General features: G+C 40.4%; 1 protein-coding gene across 4 annotated transcripts in view; it reads left to right on the forward strand.

The window, feature by feature from the left end:
• The window catches only part of itgb4 (integrin, beta 4), a 39,154-nt gene that overhangs the window by 22,217 nt on the left and 2,820 nt on the right, over nucleotides 1-14,117 (forward strand). For 3 of the 4 annotated variants that reach the window (XM_022670846.2, XM_022670847.2, XM_007236947.4), the window contains 24 exons: nucleotides 410-516; nucleotides 636-684; nucleotides 984-1,178; nucleotides 1,348-1,451; nucleotides 1,546-1,604; nucleotides 2,059-2,082; nucleotides 2,169-2,317; nucleotides 2,427-2,606; nucleotides 3,425-3,573; nucleotides 3,989-4,193; nucleotides 4,944-5,261; nucleotides 5,770-5,918; nucleotides 6,040-6,220; nucleotides 6,486-6,623; nucleotides 7,226-7,408; nucleotides 7,854-7,988; nucleotides 9,942-10,106; nucleotides 10,823-10,987; nucleotides 11,317-11,430; nucleotides 11,643-11,792; nucleotides 12,325-12,513; nucleotides 12,691-12,846; nucleotides 13,301-13,462; nucleotides 13,859-13,975. In XM_022670846.2, the coding sequence (XP_022526567.2) occupies nucleotides 410-516; nucleotides 636-684; nucleotides 984-1,178; nucleotides 1,348-1,451; nucleotides 1,546-1,604; nucleotides 2,059-2,082; nucleotides 2,169-2,317; nucleotides 2,427-2,606; nucleotides 3,425-3,573; nucleotides 3,989-4,193; nucleotides 4,944-5,261; nucleotides 5,770-5,918; nucleotides 6,040-6,220; nucleotides 6,486-6,623; nucleotides 7,226-7,408; nucleotides 7,854-7,988; nucleotides 9,942-10,106; nucleotides 10,823-10,987; nucleotides 11,317-11,430; nucleotides 11,643-11,792; nucleotides 12,325-12,513; nucleotides 12,691-12,846; nucleotides 13,301-13,462; nucleotides 13,859-13,975 (3,543 nt within the window). The remainder of the gene's footprint in view (nucleotides 1-409; nucleotides 517-635; nucleotides 685-983; nucleotides 1,179-1,347; nucleotides 1,452-1,545; nucleotides 1,605-2,058; nucleotides 2,083-2,168; nucleotides 2,318-2,426; nucleotides 2,607-3,424; nucleotides 3,574-3,988; nucleotides 4,194-4,943; nucleotides 5,262-5,769; nucleotides 5,919-6,039; nucleotides 6,221-6,485; nucleotides 6,624-7,225; nucleotides 7,409-7,853; nucleotides 7,989-9,941; nucleotides 10,107-10,822; nucleotides 10,988-11,316; nucleotides 11,431-11,642; nucleotides 11,793-12,324; nucleotides 12,514-12,690; nucleotides 12,847-13,300; nucleotides 13,463-13,858; nucleotides 13,976-14,117) is intronic. The other variant, XM_007236948.4, reaches the window with a different exon arrangement.

Raw genomic sequence — 14,117 nt, forward strand, 5'->3', positions numbered from 1 at the left:
TATCCCTTATTACTCCCATTGTGATGCTGGCCAGCATAGGCATCAGTTGGCTGATGTTTCAGAGCTGGGAATCCAGCACTTTTCTTCCATATGTGTTAACTATCGAGTGGCGCTGAATCAGCGACATCTGAAAATGAGGCAGGATCTGACCTGAGACGTGCACTTGTTCTAACCTCCTGGTATCAGGGAAGTTTCTAGTGAGTGGTTGGGTTAATTTCGTTCAATTGCGGAGAAAAAAGGTTAAAAAAAATGATGTGCTGTTTCACTTAATTTCTACTGGAGCGCAGCGAGTTCTAGCACTCACTGTGCTGAGGTAAAGTAGATCTGTTTTCTCCAACATTTAATTCTGTGTAGAGGGTAATATTTGTGTTTATACTCTAAAAAAAGTCATATTTGCATGTGTGTTTAGACTGTCCTCCTGGAGGTTTTCTGTGGTTGATTCCTCTCATCATGTTCCTGATGCTGTTGTTGGGTCTTCTGCTGCTCTGCTGCTGGAAATACTGTGCCTGCTGCAAGGTACGCACGCACACACACACACACAAACAAATATGTGAAATACTTGTACACTTTTATAATAAATTTTATTCAGTGAATAGTATTTAATGTTTGTTTTGTGTGTGTTGGGTCTCTATCAGGCCTGTCTGGCTCGACTCTTAGCCCTGTGCTGTCCGTGCTGCGCCAAAGGTAATCATTCTTTTACTTGCACATGTAGATTTTAGTGCCAGACCTGGCAGCATCAAGAGCTGACTGGATTCATATGTGCCAATAATTTTCCCAAGAAAAAAAAAAGTATAATATTTTTAATATAATGTACATGTAATGTACATATTTTCTTTTATAGTATATGGTTTATGTAAATATTTGAATCAAGTGTGTTAAACAAAATTAAACATTTAACACTTATTTAGCCTACAGCTTTTCAGAGTTATCTGGAGCAACTTTATGATGGTTCTGATTTTATTTCTGATTCTGGTACTACGCAGGTCGTATGGTCGGCTTTAAGGAAGATCATTACATGCTACGTCAGTCTTTACTGACCTCAGACCACCTGGACACACCAATGGTGCGGACCGGCCCACCTAAGAGCACAGATGTTGTTCGCTGGAAAGTGAAGGACAATGTCCACCGGCCGGCCAACCACCCACAGAACCAAATACAGCCCAATCCTAAAGAAATGAGTGAGTCTGGAATTACTAAAGGACTGAATAATAAGTAGTAGATACTGAAAAGGTTAATGTATGTACTGAATATCTTAATATTATATATATGTGTGTGTGTGTGTGTGTGTGTGTGTATGTTTTTAGTTTCATGAACATATTTGTACTTTCCTTGTGTTTCTCTCTGTAGTTGACTTCCCGGTCTCACTGCGGCTCAACAGGCAGTTTTCAGACAATCTCAGTCGTCTGGATGCTCGGGACACACAGGTGCTCAGGCAGGAGGTGGAGGATAATGTGAGTTGACCTTTAAAACATATTCTCACAGTGGGGGTTTACTTTGTAATACCAAAACTGCCTGACCCCTGACCCTGGTTGTGTTTCTTCACAGCTCAACGACGTGTTCAGACGGATCCCTGGAGCTCAGACCGTACAAAAGACCAGATTCAGGTGCGTCGACAGTATATATATATATATATATATATATATATATATATATATATATATATATATGGTAATCATACTAAAGAACGCTGCACTGTGACACTATGATGCTGTGACACTGTGGATCCAGAAATGTTAAATATTGGCTCATTTTCAGGAATGGAAGTTCCCATCTATCTCGCACTCCCACTTATATTTCAGGCCACACTCAAACTCTTATAATTTACCTGGCCTTACCGTGACCATGCTAAACAGTGTTCAGCCTCACTCACAAGACACAAGATAACACCTCAGAACTTATAGAGGTGTGGCCATTTCCAAGCCGTCCCCTGACGTAACACTTTGTGATTTATTAAATGCTGATGTCTCAAGACTTTTGGCATGTCTGTGTAATTCAACAAAGTAAATGTCCTACTGTTTGTTTACTGGTGATGACTGATATTCTTTTGTTCTGCTGCAGGACTCAGAGAAATGCAGGAAAGAGGTAACTGCATTTAATAAAAATGACTAAAAATAATTGTTTTTTATTCTTTATTAGCTGATGTTCACATTCTGCTTTTTCTGCATCAGACAGAACAACACAATTGTGGACACGGTTCTGCCAGCTCCCCGGGGCAGCTATAACGACATTGTGAACCTGACAGATAAGCAGGTTCAGTCTGGAAACTTTAGCAACCTGCGGGTGATGCCTGGATATTACACCGTTGCTACAGACAGAGGTGAGTTTTGTTTCATCCTTCACTCCTGTGTGAACAAGGAGTTTTAGGGCTTACTGTAGGTGCTGGTCTGAAGAAATGTCTGGAAACACGTTTTGTTTTTGTGCTTCAGACGCAACCGGAGCAGTGGAGCTGCAGGAAGGTGTGGAGTCTGTTGATGTTAGGGTTCCACTCTTCATTAAGGATGAGGATGATGCTAAAAAGGAGCTGCTGGTGGAGGCCATCGACGTCCCTCTCGGAATCGCCAAGATCGGAAAACGCTTCGTCAACATTACTGTCATCAAAGAAAACGGTGAGAATTAGAATCAAAATCTGAGTTAGAATAACAGTCAGAATTAGAATTCAATTCAGAATCAGACTAAATATAAATCAGAATCTCAGTTAAAATTAGAGTCAGTGTCAGAATCTGAGTTATAATCAGAGTCAGAATTAGAGCTACACTCTAAGAAACAGAGGTACGATATGAGTATTTTTTTGTACTTCTTAAGAATTGTACCCTCAATGGTACAATATTGGTTCTTACAGAGTCAGATTTGGGCCCTTTGAGGTACAAAGTCATTCCTAACATCAATAAGTACAGATTTGTACCAGTTAACCAGCCAAAAGGTACACTCAGTATTCTGTATCACTGTCCTAATAAACTATATATATTTTAATTGCAGATTTTTTTATGTGAAAGCCAGACAAATTTAGATCATTAAGTTATTGACACATATTTAGTTGATGATAATGTTTATAATCTTTATAATCTTTACTGGCACAAAAATATGGGTACAAAAAAGGACTTTCACTGAAAGGTACTTTTTTGTACCACAATATAAGGTACAGCCCCAGCGACAAGCTTCTTAGTGTGTAAAATCATGTCAAGATTAGTCAAACATTAGATTTAGAGTTAGAATCAAAAAAGAAAGAAAAAGTCAAGTGTCAGATTAAAAATTAGTATTTAGAATTTAATGTAATGTTAGGAATTTGTGTTCAATATCAGAGTATCAGTCCAAATCTGTGTAAGAAATGAAATCATAGTCAGATGTAGTAGAAAAAATGTTTGTCTGATTCAGAATGAAAGGGATTTGTTGTCAATAATTTGTATATGTGTGTGTATGTTTGCAGCTAAGAGCATCTTCACCTTCCTTCAGCCATCATACACCTTCTCTCGCCAAGACGCTGTGGCTAACATCCCAATCAGCCGTGAGATTATTGAAGACGGTCGAACACAGGTCACCTACAGCAGCCGTGACCTCACCGCCAAGGACAAAAAGGTAAGGTCAAAGATCAAGGGTTAGGTGATTTCGATGTGACCAGTATCCTTATATACTATAGAATGTATATGTAGTAATATAATGACTATTATAATAATTTGCTTGGTAACACCAAAACTTATCCAAGTGTTACTAGTTGTTGCATTACACCCATTCCTATGATACAGTGTGCTGACAGAGCTGGAGTTTCATCTGTTCTGTCAGCTCTAACCGTAACTACAGCTTTATAATGCTGCTTTTCCAGAGACATGGGTTGAGTTAGTGTGATAATGTAAGCATTAATAGAAATAATCCTTATTTATATTTAATTATCCTTATTCAAACCGAATTACAGACCACATTATGAACATTAAAATGTGAGCTGAAGGTCACAGTGTCCGCCCCTCCGACACTGACGCTGCACTCTCACCTGCAGGACTACGTGTCAGTGGACGGAGACATGGCATACGGGCCGGGAGAGACGCAGAAACTGGTTCAAGTGAAGCTGCTGCAGCTCGCCGAGACCGATTCTCTGCTGGACAAACAGCTCAAACAGTTTGTGCTTGACCTGAGCAACCCCAGGCAGGGGGCCAAACTGGGGCGGATCCCCCGGACCACCATCAACATCGCTGATAAGCCAGGTGAATCTCTCACACACACACACACACACACACACACACACACACATAAACAGGAAACTTATCATCTATCTGCTTATTTTTAGTTGCTAGATCCACATTGTTTATCTTTTAGATTAAGAGTAGAAACTAGGTATTTTTCACTTTTCTCTTCTTAATGGGGCTGCGACTACAATTATTAAATTATATATTTGTACAAGTACATTGTATGTCCACAAATGTAAGTACACATTATGCCCAAAGGTGTGTATTGCTATATTGTCACATTAATCAAATAATTAGTAAATATTATAAATTATACGTAATCTTATCTCCACTATATGTGAAGAAGAGTTTGTGCTAGCTTGTACAGTTTAGTTTTGCAGAGATATATTTTGACTACACTTATTTTAGTCAAACAAGTGATAATTAATCCATTACTTAATTACTTTAAAAAATCCAATACATGTTTTCAGCCTTCTTGTGAATAATTTTTGCACCGGACTGAGGTATTAATATTGAGTTCTCTATGTTTTGTTTATTTATAAAAAAAAACTGCTTTGAGTAATACATTCCTGCTGTATTTTATATAGGATACATAATATAAGTCATATTTTTAGAATTTTTATTTATTTTTTAATAGTTGGTAAAAAAAAAAAAAAAAGTCAAAAATAACTTAAATTAACTTTTAAGAATTTTCTGGTACTTATTTTAGGGTTCAGGCTTTGAGGGGTTAATGATGTATGTGTAACGTTGTTTATCACTTTGTGACAGACCCCAGTGCCATAACGTTTAAGAACAACAAACAGAGCTTCTTTGTGGGCGATCCAGTCTACAACATCCCGGTGATCCGCACCCAGGGCCAGGAGAACCAGTCCACCATGAACTGGCGTGTCCGCAACTCATCTCAACTGAACCAGACCGGCCAGCTCAAATTCGCCCCGGGAGAAGTTGAGAAAAACATCACGCTGAACCCGCTCTTGGCCCAGGGTCCCATAAAGCCTGAGACCTTCGAACTGGAGCTGTTTGATCCCAGTGCCAACAACGCCATCAGAGACAAGACACAGGTTGACATCATCGATATGAGAGGAGGTCAGTCATCGCAGAGGACACAGGGCCTGTTTACACCTGACATTAAAATGTGAAACGTGTTTTGTAGCAGAATGATATTTGGATCTACTTTGACCAGTTTCTGCTTACACTTCACATTAAAGTTCAATCCCAGTGTGATCAGATGAGATCCGATTTGACCTTTCCCTGTGTATAAAGCAAACCATAGCATACATCACATAAGTTTTACTTTCTGTAAATAATGTTTTCTTTATTAAAATTAAAAATTTTATTTTTTTTAATTTAAATTAATTTTTTTAAATTAATTTTTAATTTTTTTTAATTTAATTAAAAAATTAAATTAAAATGTCCTGATTTGGGTGACTGAACATTTTAGAGAAATGATTTCCCCTCACACATTCTGTTTTACATAAAAATCCGGCACGTTAAGGAGAAATTAACTTTATTTGTCGTCTGACTATGACAGCGTGAAAACATGCTACTTGGGATGTTCTGCTCGTTATCTTACTGTCTGTCTTTATTACCACAGGAGATATTTCAAAAAAGACAGATATGTCGTTCCAGCAGAGTGCTCCCAGTGGCCGCCTCCACTGCCCCGCCAACATCGAGGCCACGCCCATCGGCCCCAAAAACATCCGCCTCAACTGGAAGCCCCAGATGGGTGCCAAAGGCTACAAGGTGACACACACCAGTACACACACACTGAAGTTAAGCTAATCAAATAATAAGCCTCCATTGCTCATTAGCCGTGTAGCTCAGTTTGCTGTTTTGCTGATTTAGTGTATTCCTCTGTGTTCAGGTCAAGTACTGGATCTATGGAGACCCTGAAGCTGAAGCTCAGGTGGTAGATGTGAAGAACACTCAGGCCGAGCTGACCAACCTGTACCCATACTGCGACTACGAGATGCGCGTGTGTGCTTATAACTCGCAGGGAGACGGAGAATACAGTGACATAGTGCAGTGCCAGACTCTGGAGGATGGTGGGTACCTTATTCAATTAGTGGTGTAAAGCTCTGAAGTTAATCTTTTAAAAGCTGAAAGTAAAATGTAAATTTTAATTAAAAGCTGAAAAACTTTCAGCTTTTCAAAAACATTCTGGCTTTGTGGTTTTGTGTCAGTTTTTTAGAAGAAGCACAGAGATAAAGAATAATAATTTTTTTCAGATATTAATAGATTACCAAGAGTCACAAATATTTATAATTTAGTAATGAATCAGAGTGACTGTTTGCACTCTTTTCTATGCAGTGCCCAGTGAACCTGGACGCCTGGCCTTCAATGTCATTGGCCCGACTGTCACTCAGCTGAGCTGGGCAGAGCCAGCAGAGCCCAATGGTGTGATCACAGAGTATGAGGTTGTCTACACACCAATCAACGAAAATAACAGTAAGTGATTTGTATTGTATTACTGTGTTCTGTTCAGTAGAGGTGGCAATAGTGTCAACACACTGCTATTAACTTTCAGACTTCTATTGGCACCATGCATAATGCCAGGCATGGGCTAAAGAAGTATATAGCCTCCAGTATTGAATTTTTGAGTCTTGAAAGTAGAGACAGTTACTCTAGCAAAAGGACTCTTCATTTCATAATGAACATTAAATGAGCTTGTGTCCAAATATTGTTGTTCATATAGTACATAATGAACAGAAACGTGTTATGGATGGTTAACAAATAACAGTAATAGGAAGATTATTCCAAAGTTTGCAAGCTTTATGAGAGAAGGCTCTTGCACATTTTGTTGTAATTTTGCTTGTGAAGTGTATGCAAAGGATGACTCCATGATTTTGCCTAAATAAAATTTATTTTTAAAAAGCTGAAAAAGCAAAAAAAATTGGCATTATTTTACTGAATGCAACTGATGAATTAATGTAATCCACGATTTAACTGTTTTAAGTAATATAAAATATATATATATTTATGTCCAGTCCAATGTGATGCCATGCCTGTGCATGTTCATATGTAAGTTCTGTTTTCTTTTTTTTATCTAGAACCCACTGGACCATCCAAGAAGGTGAAGATTGACAACCCGAAGAAACGCATGCTGTTGATCGAGAACCTGCAGCCATCGCAGACGTACTTCTACAAAGTGCGCGCCAGCAACAAGGTGGGCTGGGGGCCATATAGAGACGCCACCATCAACCTTGCATCCCAGCCACACAGGCCCATGTCCAGTAAGTATGAGAGGGGAAGCAATGTATTCTATGATCAATAAATAAGGACTGTCCCATGAAGATGTTTCATTTGAGGAGTTTCCCTACCCCACCCACTAATGCACTATATTTATATATATATATATATATATATATATTGTTTAAGGCTTACAAGTATTTCATGTGTGTGTGTGAGTGAGTGAGTGAAAAAGAACAAATACAAATTTGCTTCTTTATTGCAAAATAAATGACTGAAATAGAGAAAATAAGAGAAGTAAGATGATGCATTGTTTTATGCACCTTGAGCATTTTTTTAATGAGCAGTATCAAACACAAGTTTTCTAACCAATTGAACATCAAACAATATTTTTAGCAATTCCAAATGCACAGTTACTTTGCCGCTCCTAACAAATATCATAAAAATGGACAACATTTTGATCTGGGCTTGTTTCCTGCTCTCCTGCAGTTCCTATAATCCCTGACATTCCCATCGTGGATGCGGAGGCAGGTGAGGAGTACGACAGCTTCCTGATGTACAGTAACGAAGTCCTGCGCTCACCCACCACCGGCACCAGGCCCAGCGTATCGGACATTTCAGAAGGTAGGTTCTAACCCGGACCATTTTGTATGTTCTTAAATGTGTTTATAATGCAGAATCTTTTCAGACTTGAAGATGGGAAAGATGTTTAGGTAAAGATGTTTGTGCTGCTATTGTGGCTAAACTAACCCTGCTGGATGGGACAATTATTAAGGTTGCACATTGATTGTAGAATTGAAGAAACTAATTGGTAACCAAGGATGTTGTTGCAACTGCATAACAGCCACCTATCAACGGCATAGCTACCATCAATCATGGCAATTGCCTTATATATCATAACCATATTTTTAGCATCAACTAAACATGTGAGATACAATGACAACCACTTTGCAACACCATAGCAAACTTCTGGTATACCATAGCAACCACTTGGCGGCACCATAGTAGTACTTTGCAAACACTTTGCAATCTCTTAGCAATAACTTAGCAAGTCATAGCAGCCACCTCACAACAATGTAGAAACCACCACAGAAACCACCTGAGATACCATAATGACTGCTTAGCAATCACCTAACAACATCATTGCAACACAGTATCAACCACTTATCAACAATGTCACAACCACCTGAGATACTATAGCAACCACTTAGCAACATCAAAGTAATCACTATTTAATCACTTAGTAACTACTTAGCATGACCACAACAGCCACTTAGCAACCTTCTAGCAAAACTATTGCAACCACCTAGCAACACCAAATAAACCACCTTGAATATGATAGAAACCACTTAGCAACACCCTAGTGACCACCTTGCAGTCACTATGTAACTATTTAGCATGACCACAGCAGCCACCTAGCAACCCTGTAGCAACAATATTGCAACCACCTAGCAACACCAAATAAACCTCCTGGGGTATGATTTAAACCACTTAGCAACATCCTAGTAACCACTACTTAGGAAGACATATCAGCCACCTTGCAACCTTGTATCAGCAACCAAGCAACCACTAAATAACACCACAGAAACCACCTGCAACCACATAGAATCCTAGAAACTGCCTGACAATGAAAATCTACATGCAATACTTTTCAGTTCACATAGACATTGTATTCCAGCTGACTGATCTCACAGCCAGTCAGATATTGTTCTGTTGCGAGAACGCCAGGATTTATGTTAGTTAAGTCGATTTATCCTCAATCTGCCCAACTAACTCAGTCTGTGGCAACAAGATGCTTAAGAAGGGCTTCCTCTCCTTCCTTCTTCTCCACTGCTTCGCTTAACTGTCGTCACTAACCATGACCCGCCCACTCGTCCTCCATGCTTTGCTTGCTTTCCCCCACATGACCTCCAAAGGCAAGCGCTGGAAGCATGTTAAGCTAGTGGGTTCGGACCTGGATCTCCGCATGGTGTCCTGGAAGCTGCCTGCCGACGTCATCCCGCACCGTCTGAGCTCCAGCACTGAGGCCAGCGATGACCTGCCACCAGCTAGCCATTTACGGACCCCTCACCCAGGTGGCCAAATCCAGACCTCTCAGCAAGGTGAAGACCCCAAACAAAGCCCCATATACCCTTGCTAGACCGCATGCCAGCCTACCCTAACAGTGCTCTGCTAGCATGCACCGCCAGCTATCTTCATCCTGTTGTGGATAGCTAGCTTGTCTCGTGTGCTGTCTGGCACGTGCTACTATGCTTTTGGTTGGTGCTGAGAAGGCCTGCCCTGCTGTCTACTCTACCCTCTGCAACCTTAGCTGGTGTTCACCAGAGAGTGCGAATGACTGTGGTGGGAAATTGCTAATTCTGACGCTAGCCACACAGCTGCTGCTGCTGCCGCCATAGGAGAACATAGGAGTTTCTCTCTGGCAGTTGCCAGAGGATGGAGACAATGGTCAACCCTGGCTGTTTTGCAGCTACGCCCCCTCTGTGGAGCTCTAAGGTATTACCTGTGTGGTAACTGTCCTGGTAGAATTATGCTAACAGTATCTGTTGTTTGTTTATCCTGTGTTTGCTTCTGCAGATCAGATGATCAACGGAAAGTGGGATCAGAAGTTCATGTTCCCAGGTGGAAGCAGTTCCTTGACGCGCAACATCAGCACCTCCTCCACCAATTACAGCGTGTCACCACGCCCAGGAGGTGGCAACCAATCAATGGAGACCATGACGACATACGTGTCAGGGAAAGGTTTGTGGACGTTCAGACCTAGTAAAGAGCTAGTAGATGTCAGAGCAAGTGTTTTGTCTGAATTTCAACCGCATACTAATCAGTTATACTAACTTATTTTTGAGTATATACTTTTGAGTATATACTTATTGATACATACTCAGAACAGGTCAGTTTTAAATATGGTTATGCTGGGTTCTGTTATTCCTATAATGCAATGTAATATTCGTCTGGAACAATTATTACAAAATAATGCTGGACAACGATGAGTGATACAATTTTATTTAGTATAGGATTGTGTAGTGCATCAATATTTTACATACTAACCTGCCAATCTCACATTATTAGGATTAACATATAATCTGTACTCTATAATATTGGTGTGTAAAAATAAATGTTTTTATGTGGAGTCTGCATTAATTCTACTGGAAGTTAAAATGTTATTTTCCGTCTCCTGTAAAGATACAAATTTATAGATATAGTGGGGTTTTTTTTTACATTTAAGATTTGGTCATGCACAGTAAAACAGGCAGTTCCACTGTACCATGATATTCCTGGATAGAAACGTTATTGATCCTGAGAAAATGTATTAGCCACTAGCAGCTATAAAATATAACACAGTCATAAAAATAGGTTAATAATAAATAAGCTCTTTGTTCTTCTTTCCAGGTGAATCCTAATTAAATGAGGTGATTGATAATTAACTCATTGATTAATTATCATAATTCGTTTTATAGGGGGATCAGCGCAGCACAGACAGGATATGCAGTTTAGTGGTGGTCTCCACACAGAGGACGTGATCCTTAGGAAGCGCTCAGAGAACCGGAACTACTACGACAGCGACGGCATCCGGGACTCCATTGTGATGGGCGACTTGACCAGCGGGTTTTCTGACCTCCTCAGTAAGTCTAAGCTTGTGGTGAGATGGAGAGAAAGACTGTGTGTGTGTGTGTGTGTGTGTTTGTGTGTGTGTGTGAGTGTGTATCCATGCTGGAGCTCAGAGGTGTGTTACCTGTGTGAAGTGAGAGCTAAGAGGTATAAAGGCTTTTGGCAGGAACCTTTGGCTAACTGTCGCTCTAATTCTCGTTGTCTCCCCTCTGTCTCTTAACTTTCCTCCTGCCGCTCTGCTGCATCTCTCCACGCGCTGGCATGTCTGTCTGACCTCACTGCCCTGTCCTGCCCCGCCCTGCACTGCACTTCCCTGCCCTGGCCTGCGGTGGCGCTCTTTCAGGCAACTCTAGCTTCAGCCAGACCACAACTACCAACTACAGCCTGAGCTCCAACTTCCGCAATCACACCGAAGACATCAACGATGCTCTGCAGAACCTGGACAGGGTTCTCCAGGGTGAGTGTATGTAGAACCCACCGGTCTGAAATGTGCGGTCTGGATGGGGAGCAGCAAAGCTATGGTTTGGCTGATTAGTGTGAGAAAGTATATTAGCTCTTCACTTAGTACTTCTTATTTCTAATATTAAGTCAACCAAAATTAATGCTGTCCCCGTCTCAGATGTTACAGGTTGATGTCTGTCCTCTCAACATGTTGTTTGTTTCCCGCAGATTCACGGCTGCCCCGGGGGGTTCCTGAGACCCCGAGCAGGCTGGTGTTCTCTGCTCTGGGCCCCACAGCGCTAAAGGTCAGCTGGCAGGAGCCACACTGTGACACTCCAGTATTGGGATATCGTGTCCTCTACCAGCTCCTCAGTGGAGGTCAGTAACCAGTAACGGACTGTTTCAAATGTTAGACTGCTGTAGTTGAGTCGCTTTGGATAAAAAACGTCTGTCCTGTTGAGAATTAAATCACACCCAACATGACATCTGACTTAAAATTTACAATACATTTTTTAGAAACCATTGCTTTTATGATCCACTTTTCTTGCCCCAGGTTAACATTGTAAGCGATACCAATTGAGAACAATGCATTATGGAGTATTTTGTGCATAAAAACAGTATAATAACATGCCCACAGATATACATTGGACAGTACTGTGTGTACAGCTGATTTGATAAAATATGTATACAAATAGATAGAAGTGATATATTACTTTGTCTAATAGATAGCAGTTCTATCTATTACCTATACTAATAGATAGAACTGATAACAAACTGGGTTCTATATACCTGGGGTCTAAAATCAATATTTGTGAACAACTACTAGCTGCTTGGTCATGCCCTGTCCTACAAAAAATACTATAGAAACTGTCACTGTTTTACAGTAATGTGTTTGAAATGTCCTCCTCAGGTGAGATGAAGCAAATGGATGTTGCAAACCCAGCACAGAACTCTGTGGTGGTGCAGGATCTGCTGCCCAACCAGTCGTACCTGTTTAAGGTGAAAGCTCAGAGTCAGGAAGGCTGGGGACCTGAGAGAGAGGGTGTAATCACCATCGAGTCTACTGTTGACCCCAAAAGCCCCCTCAGCCCTGTGCCAGGTAAGAACTCTCTTATTAAAACATCTAACCTCCAGTAGGGAGCAGTGGTTATCAACTAATAATAATTAGACGTTAGAGCCTAAACTTTAATAAAATGTGTTTTACTTGTTAATTTCACTAAAGCAGAAGAATATGTTACTTAACAGAACTCTTACTGGAGTTTTTGTGTGTGTACAGGCTCATCGTTCACTCTGAGCACTCCTAGCGCCCCAGGTCCACTCGTCTTCACAGCTCTGAGCCCGGAGACGCTGCAGCTGAGCTGGGATAAACCACGCAAACCCAACGGAGAAATCCTGGGATACGTGGTCACATGTGAACAACTGCACGGTGGAGGTCAGTGTCCTGTTTTAGTTAGCATGTTTGTTTTTGCCCAAATGGGAAACATTACATTTCCATACATTACAGCTTAATACCAGGGCAATTACTGTTTATTAATTACTGAGTTTTTGGAAGACAGGGTGGTGTTATAAATAGCTAATGATAATGTGCAAATGAAATGAAAAACACAGTTTATATATGATTATGTGTTACGCTAAAAGGATTTCCACTTAAAGTTACAGCAAACTTGGTAGTTTAGTTCAGGAAGATGTATTCAGTTATTCAATTCAGGCATCTCTTTATGTAATAATAGATATTTATTTTAGAATAAAACTAAATTAACAATTTAATTTAAGAAGACTGAAAATAGCTGCCAAAACTGTTCCCTGTAATCCTCTGTGTTGTTGTAAAGCTGGTGTGTAAACATTTGTGTGCCTGTGTGTGTGCGTGTGCGCGTGCATGTGTGTAGGAGATCTGCGTTCCTTCCAGGTGAGCGGGAACGCGGCCACCTCTCTGACCGTGTCAGACCTGAAGGAGAACGTCCCGTACAAGTTCAAAGTTCAAGCCCAAACCACACAGGGCTTCGGACCTGAGAGAGAAGGCATTATCACCATCGAGTCTCAGGATGGAGGTACAGATCTCTCTCACGCGCTCTCTCTCTCACAAACACACAAACTTAGAATTAGTTTATTTGATATGGTTTTAGATTGTTAAAACTCTTATGCTAGTTATTTTAACAATATAAACAATATAACAAATAAAATATTTAGAATCATTTTATAACTTCCCAAAATACCCATGAATATTTAACATGTTGGATATTCATCATGGTTTTTACCTACATTTACATTAGCAAAAAATGATTATTTATTAAAATCTTTCTTTCTTGCTCTTGGGGTATGTTTTAATGTTGAATAAATAATGTAAGAATAAATGTTGTCTGTGAATCTGACAGTTTATACTGTATCCGATTTTATTGAAAAATAATATTTTGGGGGATTTTGATGTATGTGTTATGTCTTTACAGGGTCTATGGGTCAGTACAGCAGTCAGTCTCTAATGAGGAGAGAAGTGTTCAACCTGCCAACCCAGACTTCCACGCACACCAGCCATAACATGTTCTCTGAGCCCTTCGTCACAGCAGGTACACACACATACACACACACACGCTTTAGTTTTAAATTGCCACTGTGAATTTAATACAGCAAGATCAAGAGCAGGTTTCCTCTGACGTGTCAACAAACTTGTGGGACTTTTGCCATGTCCCATGAACTCTAAAGAATGAG

The sequence above is a fragment of the Astyanax mexicanus genome, chromosome 12 (assembly GCF_023375975.1).
Source record: "Astyanax mexicanus isolate ESR-SI-001 chromosome 12, AstMex3_surface, whole genome shotgun sequence".
Taxonomy (NCBI): Eukaryota; Metazoa; Chordata; class Actinopteri; order Characiformes; family Acestrorhamphidae; genus Astyanax; species Astyanax mexicanus.